This window comes from Nicotiana tabacum, chromosome 20 (genome assembly GCF_000715075.1).
Source record: "Nicotiana tabacum cultivar K326 chromosome 20, ASM71507v2, whole genome shotgun sequence".
Classification (NCBI taxonomy): Eukaryota; Viridiplantae; Streptophyta; class Magnoliopsida; order Solanales; family Solanaceae; genus Nicotiana; species Nicotiana tabacum.
The window spans coordinates 73,183,217-73,195,535 of NC_134099.1; the positions used below are offsets into that span (position 1 = coordinate 73,183,217).

The following is a 12,319-nucleotide window of genomic DNA, read 5'->3' on the forward strand; positions in this document are numbered from 1 at the left end:
GTTTAGCAAAAGAATTGGGTTTTGATAGTTTTCTCTCTCTATAGGATATTCCTTGTCACCACGAGCTTGCAACATTGACTGTTCTCTATATCATCGCTCTTAAACTTGTAGGTACAAATATCAGATAGATCGTAATTGTGTACCCCAACAATCAAATGTGGTATGATTCTCTAATCTCCTTGACTAGAAGGTAATGTACTTTCATATGTATGTTAATTCACACAATGCTAAGGTAGATGGTTTCTGCTTCGTTTTACTCCCTGTTTAGTTGAAAGATTGCCTTTAAGGCTGAAAAGATTGATACATATATTTTGACAAGTGGGAAAGACGTATTTTGCATGGAGAAGCTTTAATCTCCTAGGAGTTGGATATGATTACCACCTTACTTTGCATCATTTTGGACATGGTAGATATATTTTGACCCATTCTTATCTTCCAATTTCTGTTGGAAGTATATTTCTGGATAACTCAAATGTAATTGCATGTCGTGCTGGCCACACATCATTCAAATGTAGTTCCATGTTTCAATATGTTTTCTTATTCTTGATGCTCAATCTTGACCATACTAACAGAGGTTTAGGAATTACATTATAATACCTGTTTGTGTAATTTGATCTTGGAACTAGTTCCGAGGCTTACAAGGGGTCGTTTGATACAATTGTGGGATATCCCATGGGATTAGTTATCCCACCTTTTATATGGATAACTAATTCCACCATTTTAGTGTAAAAGTTGTCTCGGGATTAACTAATACCCCAAACCAAACATGAGATAAAGTTAATCCCAAAGTCTAGATCAGGATCATTATCCTTATCCCATGTACCAAACGATCCCTAAAGGTATTAAAGGCAAGCCCTTAAAACTTTTAAAAATGTCTCTCGCAAGCGGTTACCACTATTAGCTCACTCAAGCCCGTGAACTTTTGTTTTGTTTTAACCCTTTCCATCACTTTTATTTAATATAAATAGTTAAATTTAGGGGTTTAAAGAATATTTTTCTCCTCTCTTTATGCTAGAAAGGTGGCAGAATTTCCTTTTCAAAGTTAGGGGATGCTAACACATAGGAGGATAGAAATATTTGAGCCCCTCTGATAATAAGAAAAATCTAAATTGCTCTCTTGTTCTAAGATAATTTTTATGAGTAGAACTTGAGGGGAGTGGGTTGTGTGTTACCACAATAAAAGTTTAGGCAGTTGAGTGACACTAAAAATGGCTTAAGGGCTTATTTAAGATTTTCTTGAAAAGCGTAGGAGCTTTAAACATGATATTTATTGGTCGTCTTCTATAACCCATAGTTCTTTTGTTTAATTTGGGCCTAAATTATTTGGTCGTAAGGGAGATATCGACCTTTCTAAAGTACAGTCGTTCATATCGGCATGGCTCAGCCAAGGAACCCTGAACCAAAATGTTGTCTTTTTGGACTCAAACAATAAAAATAGGTGATAAAAAACAACTGAGTACCATTTTATACATAATGCAGTTTTTCGCCGTGTTATATCGTAACGGCACGTTTGTCCGTTAAGGTGCGCTAAATTTGAACTTTAAATTGGCTGGCAAAGTTTACATATAGCGCATATGCAGGATGCGCTATGCTAGAAGTTGAAAAGACAGGTAGGTATAGCGCATCCTATATATGCGCTATACCTATATAAAATATCGGGCCCGTCTCCTTCCCAGATCAGACAGAAGCAGAAGTTAAAAAATCAGTCCCCCCCCCCCCCCCAATATTTTTAGCAATAAAACTTCATTGGAGCCCACTCGTCCCCCAAAAAGTGTCTTGTATTCTAGCAAGCTAATATCGGATCCAAGGCGTTGTCGTGTAGTGGATCTCGTCTATTGCTCGTTTCGGCCCCCAAATCATCAAACTTTCACATTTCAAAAGACTTTAAATCGAGGTATTCCGACTTACTTTTTGGTAAAACTCATGTATATAAAATGCTTATTAGTTATTTTTTTACTGTGGTGTATGTTTTTTTGTGATCGTTTTGTGATTTAATTAATTTTTTATTTTTTATCTGGATTAGTTTATTTACATGCTAAAAAATTACTAAAAAAATATATATTATTATTTTATAAATAATTATTGTTATATGTGATTTTTTTTGTTGTACATATATTAATATGTGACTTCACTGTTGTTTAGTACCCTTTAGTGTTATGTTGTGCCCTTAATTGTTATGTAGTGCCCTTTATTGTAGGAAAACTAATAATAAATTTTAGCTTATGGTAGTTGACTTTGTTTATGGCCATTTAGAGTAGTGTTACTTTAGTGCTCTTTAAGATTCCTTTGTGTAGAATAAAAAATACGTGCCCTCTTTAACAAACTCAGATAGAGTATTCAATTAGTATAAAAATATAGGAAACTAACATATGAAATATTAATATGGGAAATTTATCAACCTAAGTATTTGTTATATGAATAATTACTAAAATATCTTTTTAGTTATTAAAATTAATTATTTAATTCTCTGTTAACCCCAAAAATATCTAAAAAAAGATGATTGTTCAAACATAAGCCCTCTCGAATTTTAGTCAAAAAAATGTAAGAAAATAACATAAAAAACAACAATATAAGAAATTTGTTAAACTAAGTATTTTTATATGAATACTTATTAATTATATCATGTATAGTTATAAAAATTAATTATTCAATTCTATTATACCCAAAAATAGCTGAGTAAGAAACTAACATATAAAATGATAATATAGAAAATGTATCAACCTAAGTAATAATATAGAAAAATTATTGATTAAATATTAATATAAAAGATATTGCAACATATTTAAAGATGTTAAATAATTAAACAGAAAAATACTTTAATTAATATTGTTCAATTTACATACATCATCATGGAGGTTCCCCCTGTGCATCCTGGACCTGCATCTCGAGAGCTACTGTTGCTACAAGGCAATCATAGGTCTTCACACATCTGGGATGGGCAGTGTTTGTCCCAGATATTCCGCCCCAGATGTATAGACGATATGTGGGAGTTCATTAGGGACCACCCACTACATCCTCGTATAGTTAGATGCCTTCAGGATACGAGTTTTTACAGGATCATAGAGATCGGCCAGTCGCAGTTCGACTGAACATTGATCACGGCTATGATAGAGCGGTGGCGACCGGAGATGCACACATTTCATCTACCCATCGACGAGGCTACCATCACGCTTGACTGGACGTGGAGGTTCTTTTCGGGCTGCCTGTTGATGGTATACCTGTAGCTTACCCGCATGCTCTTAGAGACTATACAGGAGTAGATTACCTTCATGTGTTGCAGCGGCTTACCGGTTTCTAGCCAGCGGAGTCGAGTGCATTGAGTTGGGCTAGTTGATTGCAGCTGACGCCCGTTCGGCAACATTTGGTGGTGATGGATGCGGAGATTATTAATGATTCGTCACTAGAGGATATCGACCGGCACACGAGACTGTTGCTGCTGATGATGTTTGGTGGTATATTGTTCCCGAACACTTTGAAAAACCTAGTCAGCTTGTGATGTCTACATTTTCTGGAGTGGCTAGATGATTTATCTTGTTACAGTTGGGGTGCAACTGTTCTAGCTTACCTGTATAGGCAGATGTTTCGGGTGTGCATGGGCACCTAGAGAGACGTTGCCGATTTTTTACCATTGCTGCAGGTGAAAACATAGTCAATTCTTTTCATGATTATAACATACAGTAAAAAATGCCTTAAATTTTACGTCCACAATCTATATTAGGTTTGGGCTTAGGAGATGACTCATGAACCACGACACTCTTTTATGCTATACATTCGTATCGCCCTGCTTAGTCGCGCTATCAAAAAGCATAATCTTTGACAGCACCGTTGGTCTAGATTCATCCTACATTGTTGTCCGAATGTCGTCAAGATCCCTTGTGAGGGCATCCACATTCGGCATACTAGGTAACTGATCAAGGTAGGGAATCTCCCTTGAATGAAACGACACATGGGACTCGTACAATCTCGGTCTAACGGGAGGTGGAGTCTGCATATATGGAGCATGCTGATTGGTGGCATCATGCTCCCTCGTCAAATCAGGTTCATCATTCTCGTCCTCATCATCATCACCCTCATCAGGGAAGGGTGTGTGATCTCCAGACTCATTGGCATTGTTTTCATAATCACTATCATCTTCCTGACTCTGCGCATCTGCCAAATCCCGATTACATATATCGTCTTCGGGCAATTGAGCAAGGACAGGACCTTCAAGTTGCTAAGTTTTCACTGCACAACTAATAAAATAATGAGTTTCTCAAATTCATCCAAATATTACATATAAACTTTATCACTTAACTTACAAATCATAATCTGTTGATATCCTACTGATGACTCCCGGATGGACCACCATGATCCAATACACCAAAACTAGGCATGTTCCAACTGTCCGTTGGTTCATAACTTGTAAAATTCATATCTGGCCGGTACCCTTGTGGAATATATGAGTGTTAATACAAATACAATACATAAAAAAAATATATCGTAATACAAAGGAAAATTGAAGTTTACCACTCGACTTGTGGATTATGTAAACTTGAAGAGAAATTATGTCTTCGTTCCTCATTCGCCCGTGGAGATAAGTTTGGATCTGGCCAAACTCTTTCAAACGGAACCTGCTCGGATAAAACTGCTCCAAAAAATCACCCCATGATTGAGGGTTATCCCTATTTTGCGGAACCTCAATATTGCAGACGTCTTTAGCCTTGGCGTTCTAACATTTTTATCACAAGAAGTTCCCGGTATTCATCCGGAGTTTTCAAAAATCTGTCAGAGTTTTATCGTTTTCGATGTTAAACTCAGCATAACAAGCAACCCCTTGCGGAGTAACAGAATACGAATATTTTCCGGTTACTGTAATATTAATTGAACGTTTCCTCACTCATTTTTTACATAATAACAATACCAATCTATCATACTCCATTGGAAGTGGCAACTTAACATGACACTGTGGAGAACAAGTATAGCGTACTGAGTTATTCTCCACCACAACCTCACCCCCCCAATATAATGAAACCCTAATTTTTCGCTCTTCGAACATTATGACAAAATGCAAAATAAGTTAACCAACAAATATTTCGGAAGACCTGAAGGATCCTGAATGGATTTTTACTAAATTTTGAAACTCCTTAAATAAGTAAAAAAAACAGTCCCGGGAGTACAATAATTGAGGGTCTAGCGCATGCATAATAGGCACTATATATGTAGCGCGTATTATGCATGCGCTATGCCCTTAATTATTGGTGGGTCAATAAAGTTAAGATGAATTATTGGTTGCAGACATTGCGAGAACGTCAGATTTATGCTAAGTTCTCAAAGTGTGAATTTTGGCTAGACTCAACAACATTTCTGGGGAATGTTGTATCCAAAGATGGAATTATGGTAGATACCAAGAAGATAGAAGCTGTGCAGAGATGGCCCAAACCTACTTCTCCTATAAAGATTCGTAACTTTTTAGGCTTCACAAGCTATTACAGACGTTTTGTGCAGGATTTCTCCAGAACAGCAGCGCCACTGACTAAGCCAACATAGAAAAATGCAAAGCTTCAGTCGACCGAAGAATGTGAGTAGTGCTTTCAAAAACTCAAAATGTGTCTGACAACCACACCAATATTAGCCTTACCATCGAGTTCTGGAGGATTTACAATATTCTGTGATGTCTCGGTGGGATTAGGATGTGTTCTCATGCAAAATGGTCGTGTTATAGCTTATTCTTCGAAACAATTAAAAAAGCACGAGTAAAACTATCATACACATGATTTGAAGATGGCTACAATGGTATTTGCTTTAAAAATTTGGAGGCATTACATATATGGTGAAACTTGTGAGATTTATACTGACCATATGCAGTTCCAATACATTTTTCAGCAGAGAGATTTGAATCTTCGGCAACATTGGTGGATGGAACTGCTCAAGGACTATGATTGTTCTATTTTGTATTATCCTGGAAAAGCCAATGTGGTGGCTGAGCATTGGGCAGAAAATCTATGAGAAGTTCGGCACATATAGTTCCTGCAAGGAGACCTTTGATTGAAAATATGCATAGACTAGTGGGTACATGTGTCAGATTTAGTGTCGGAAATTTAGAGGCATTGTTGGCTTGTGTTCAGGCTAAGTCTTCATTAGTTGAGCGCATTAAGGCCAACCAATATGAGGAAGAGCAATTATGCAAATACAGAGATGAGGTCTTAGCTGGTAAAAACAAGGATATGATTGTTGGAAGGGATGGTGTTCTTCGAACGGGTGACAAGCTATGTGTAGCAGATGTAGATGGGGTGAGACGGGCTATTCTTGAAGAAGCCCACAACTCTAGATACACTATACATCTTGAATCCACAAAAATGTATCATAACCTGAAGTAATTTTATTGGTGGGAAGGCATGAAGAATGATGTTGCCAACTTTGTTTCTAGTTGTTTGACTTGTCAGCAGGTCAAGGCTGAGCATCAATGACCCCTAGGACGACTACTACAACAAATTGAGATTCCAAAATGGATGTGGGAAAGAATTACCACAAATATTGTGACTGGCCTAACCCGTACCCTTAGAGGTTATGATTATGTGTGGGTAATTGTAGATCGATTGACAAAATCAACACACTTTTTGCCCGTGAAGACTACATATGGTGGAGTGAGGTATGCACAGATATTTATGAACGAAATTTTCCGACTTCATGAAGTTCCAGTTTCCATCATCTATGATAGAGGATCACAAATTACTTCACGATTTTGGAAATCTTTCCAAGAAGCGTTGGGTACACGAGTAGATCTTGGTACTGCATTTCATCCACAGACATGGCAGTCTGAATGTACTATACAGATCTTGGAGGATATGTTATCGGACAATGATTACTCACATCTCAAAGTAGACTAAAGTCTTATGTAGATAAGTGAAGAAGAGATTTAGTGTTCACAATTGGGGACAAAGTGTTCCTACGAGTCTCCCCCATAAAAGGTGTGATGCAGTTTGGAAAGGAGGCAAGTTGAGCCCCAGGTTTATAGGACCGTATGAGATACTAGACTGAGTGAGAGTTGTGGCTTATCATTAGGCACTTCCTCCTGAGTTGTCTTTTATTCATCCAGTGTTTCATGTCTCAATGCTAAGAAAATATATATCGGGCTCATCTCAGGTGCTTGAAGCATCATCTATACCGCTATTGTTAATAGACAAGTAAGAAAGCTACGATCAAAAGAAATTATGTTCGTTAAAGTCTTATGGAGAAATCATATCATTGAAGAAGCTACTTGGGAAGTAAAAAAGATATGCAAATGAAGTATCCCCATTTATTTCAATCTACAAGTACGTACTTGAGTTAATTTCGGGGACTGAATCTTTATAAGGTGGTAGGATGTAATATTCCAAAATTTTAAAATAAGGATACATTGGTCATTTAGCAAACTAATTAAATAAAAACAAAAAAAAAGAATAAGAAAAGGGAAAAAAGGAAAAAAATTAAATAAAACCTAGTCAAATAAAAGAATGGGCAAAAGCCCACTGGAACAAATGAGAGCTTCTAGTTCCAAAGTAAGGGAAAAAATCAAGCAGAGTTCCATAGCTGCTAGCAACTTGGTGCTTCAATATAATTATTCTGAACCATTGTTATTTCTAAATTCAAGGTATATCTTATTATTCCATTGATTTGTGTATCTTTGATTTATCATGATTTCAGTTACATAATGATATTGGTAACTTAGTGAGTTCTAATTGAATTGGATGCACGGATGCTCATTAAAAAGAAAGAAACTAGATTTTATATTTGATGATCAATTGAAAAAAAATATCAGATTTTTAATTAGTATTTTCCTGTAAATCTAACATTTTATATAGATTGTGAATAGATTATTGAATGCCACAAAGAAATAGAAGTACTGGAGTATGTTTGAGTGAATAATTCACTATAGAAATCTATCTTGATAAAGACATGAGCAATTAATGCTTAAACAAGGATGAGAATCTTTAAAAAATATTTCGAAGCATATATCTACTACAACAACTTTCCTTAGTCTCAAAAATTTAAAAAGACTTAAAGAATACAATTAAGGCAGAGGATTATTTTTAGAGGCATGGACAAAATTCAACTTGACAAATTGAGAATCAAAAATTAAAACCTAAAGAGGGATATTCTGAATTAGTTACGAATAAGCTTATACAAGTAAGCTAACACTAGATCAATATGATGTGATTATAGATTGACTGAAGGAAGTCCTACCAATTTCTTGAGGTGACATGTTTGGTATTTCGGCACGAGTACTGTGAGTAGTAATCTTACCGCAACTTGTATTTTTTTACCTGCATGGTTTGTACACGATTTTGAAAATAATATTTGTTACTGAATGTCTGAAATTTCATGTGGGACAAGTTCTTTACTTGATATGGTACTAAACAGTTTACTTGAGATGTTTACAGTTATTTAAAATGTTCTTACTGTTACTAGACATGTTTTACCGTTTTTTGAGATATGATTACTGTTACCAAAATGGGATTACATGATTTGATAAGAATTGAAATGCCATGTACTATTTTGAAAATGCTTTCGTATGAATAGTTACTGTTTATAAAGAAAAGTATAAATGGGAGGAGACTTTAAAGGATGCCATAGCTAATGGCGAGTTCTTTAGACCTTGTGCACCTTGTATTTAAAGATTACCGATTAGAGTTATAGCCCTCGCTGGTAGGAAGGTAGAACTAGTGTACAATTATAATTTTTCCTTGAGTAGGCACCTCCAACTACATTTGACTCTTTTTACGAAGGGGTCCACACAATGCTACAGATTATATGATCCTTTCTTGGAAACCTCCCAAATATAAATATTTTCTATGATACAATATTTATCGAGTTTATTATTGATTTGTTAAATTGATTTATGTTACCGGAAACATATGCATAGACTGATTATGTGTCCAATTTTCTGTAAAATACCGATGAGACTTACTTAGGTGCACTGTCTCCTAAGTGCCGGTCATGATCCTACAATGGATCGTGACATGTGTATTCTCTTACTTTATCTGTTTATGCATGCATATCAGTGTTATTTATTTGGCATACATGGGAAGACAAAATAATGGTCTTTACTCGTTGGGTAGAAGGTTTATCCATTGAAACCATGGGCGAAAATCATGTGCCAAATACTGTGTATTCTCTTATTTTATCCGTGTATGCTTATATATCAGTATAATTTATTTTGATTATAGGGGAAGACAAAATAATAGTCTTTACCCGTTGGGTAGAAGGTTTAGCCGTTGGATAAGGGGATGTCATGTCACATCACATGTGTTATTAAGTGTCACGCCCCGAACCTGGGCCTGGGCGTAACACGTCACTCGGTGCCTAACTACATGTGACCGAGCGAACCAACTGGCTGGCTGAATCAACATGTGATATCATAACATACTGAATACGGAAGATAAACTAACACATGCTGATATACTGAAAGTCTGGATAATATAAATCAAAGGTGCAAAAATACTAAAACAAGTCTGAAACATATATGTAGCCAACATTACTTAACATGAAAGCCTGAGACTCTGTCTAACTGTTACTCTAGTCTATGAAGCCTTTAATGAAGTACTAAAAACACTGACTGTCTGAAAATACTGACGACTGTAAGGTAATGATAATCCCCCGGAAGAACTGGGGATCACCAAGTAGCTGGTACAAGAATCCTAGCGCTCTGAATCATCAACCTGTAAATCATTACATGCATCGTGAGATGCAGGCCCCGAGAAAAAGGGGCGTCAGTACATTTGAATTACACTGGTATGAAAAGCAACTGAAAAAAAGAATTATAAATACTGAAACTGAAACCAAGCTGATAACTGAGAATTTATAATTGATAACTGAAATGATAACTATTGAAACTGAAACTGAAATGATAACTGATAACTGAAATGACAACTGATAACTGAAATGATAGCTGATAACTGAACTGAACAAAGGAAGTAAGGATATGAATACTCTCTCTTCTGAATGATGAACAACCTGTTTATCTGAATAAATAAACTGCGGCCTCAGGTCATATATATATATATATGCACACAACTGCGGCCTCGGGCCCAAGTATACGTATACATAACTGCGGCCTCAGGCCAAAGATGCATAAAGCATAAACTGCGGCCTCAGGCCCAAATACAGGTGTTCAACATTCAGGAACTGAGAATCATACTGAAATACTGAACCATACTGAGTTACATGATACTTGAATGCTGAATCACATTGAGTTACATAATACTGAAATACTGAATAGGACTAGACTGAGACATTTATTCTTGAACTGATTATGAACACTGAAACTTCAACTGTTTATGACATGCTGAGTAAGATATACTGAGACTCAGGGACATCAAGCCCAAGTCTATATTGAATATGAACTGAGCTCACAACGTTCAGAATGAAAGTCATGAACAAGTTATGAAACTAGAGAATAGAAGTTCTGCAACTATAAGGAACTAAGTTTAACTATATTTCTGAGGCAATTGATAACGTGGTAAAAGAAATATAGTGTAGGGAGAATTACTAATATTCCCAAACATAGAGAATTAGCCTCACATACCTTAACTTCCTGCTCTTGAGTGTAATACAACATTCGCCAATGTGAGCACGTGATTTGTTTACACGACAATTACTCCAAAAGAAATCAAAAATAATAACAAATGGTCTTGCTGTACAATTTTTGGAATTTACGTGGCATTTTTGGTAGTTATTTGTGGTCTTGTCTATTTTTATTTAGTCTTATCAAACAAAAATACAAAAAAACATATGTCGTGTGTAATTAAACCATAATTCGGTTATTAAAAGGAAAATCACAAAATATGCATTTTTTATTCTATTTGTTGCCATGGTGTGATTTTACCTATTTAAATATTTTAATATGTGTGTGATAATTGTGTTAAGTGTTAATTAATATGTGTTTAATTTTACTTTACTTAGGTATTGTGTTTTAAATTAGAAAATAAAAGAAAAGAGTGCAAATTGGTCTAAAAATCGGATTGGGCCAGTTTCTTTAGGAAAATTCGAGGCCCAAAAAGCCCCAAAAGTAGCCCAAGGCAGCCGGTCCAAGAGACCCATTTCCCAGGCCACCAAACGACGTAGTTTGATACCAAAACTACGTCGTTTCAAGAACCACCCATCTCAACCGTTCAAACCAAGTTGATCTGACGGCCCTCGTCCCATCTCCCTTACCCGTTACCTGAACCCACTGAAACCCGGCTTGATCCATTCCCAGCATGAGACCAAACGACGCCGTTCCCTTCAGTGGAAAGATCACGGCCGTTGATCATTGGTGATCCAACGGCCAATATCAAATCACTCACCCCGTATATAAGCTTACTCCCTTTCACCCCGCACCCCCGAGCCAGACCCCCCTCCTCTCACTGTTCCTCCGTCTCTCTCATTTTAGAGACGGACCTGGGTTTAAACCCTAGCCGCCTTAGTCCCCTTCCGTTTGAAACCCGGCGGCATCAACGCCGCCGGCCACCATCTTAACACCCTAGGACCACTCAACCACCCTGAATCCAAATCCACAAACCGTTTAGTTCGAATCAATCCCTAGATTCTCGAATCTTCATTCGAAGATTCGAACCAAACCTCGACCTACACCAAACCCCCCCCAAATCCATGCCAGGTACTCCCCTGACCTCCCCCATGACCAAACCAGGCTTGGTTTGGTCCGAATCTAACCAGAAAAACCTGAACCCCTAATCTGAGCCCCATGAACCCTAGAAATCTAGAAATCAGGATTTTGTCCTAATTAGCAGAAGTTTGAGGGTCTAATAGACCTTAGTCAAAGTGTTCTCTGTTGAGAACACTTGATTAAGGTCCGTTCGACCTCAAAAAAGTCGAGTCTGAGTTCGGGTCCGTTTCACCTAGTTTACTTGAGGTATTCTTTTGTTTCTTTCCGTTTGATCCATTGTTGTTTGTTTGTTGTTCGTTCGTTGTTTAGAATGATTTTATTTCCAATTTCTTCGCTTAGTTCTTCTTTTTCTCTGAATCAGACCTTTTATTTGGTCGAATTATTCCTGTTCGTTGTTCAAGTATATAATAGGCTGTGTAATCGATTCGATAAGTTTCGTCGATTAATTAAGTTTCCTTTTAGCCCCTGTTTTGTCAATACCATTGAAATCACAAGTCTGCCTATTTAGTTCTGATTGTTTGTTGCCAGTCTTATGTTATACACTACGTAGTCGACTAATTAAGTTTCGTCGATTAATTGTTTATAGTTTATTTGTTCCCTTCGAACTATTTGGTGCCAGTTTTGTTGACATTCCCTGATTCAGAGTTTCCTGTTAGTTGATTCTGCTGAATATATGTACATATGAATTCATACTAG

General features: G+C 36.7%; 1 protein-coding gene across 8 annotated transcripts in view; it reads left to right on the plus strand.

The window, feature by feature from the left end:
* LOC107828636 (uncharacterized) overlaps positions 1 to 12,319 on the plus strand; it is a 45,126-nt gene that overhangs the window by 3,653 nt on the left and 29,154 nt on the right. For 3 of the 8 annotated variants that reach the window (XR_012703665.1, XR_012703667.1, XR_001657763.2), the window contains one exon: positions 112 to 190. Coding sequence is in view for 4 of the 8 variants with exons in the window: in XM_075240659.1 (XP_075096760.1) it covers positions 112 to 135 (24 nt within the window). In the remaining 4 variants the exon portion in view is untranslated. Of the gene's footprint in view, positions 1 to 111; positions 3,695 to 8,181; positions 8,246 to 12,319 lie in introns of those variants that run through there. The other 5 variants (XM_075240658.1, XM_016655986.2, XM_016655987.2 and 2 more) reach the window with 3 other exon arrangements.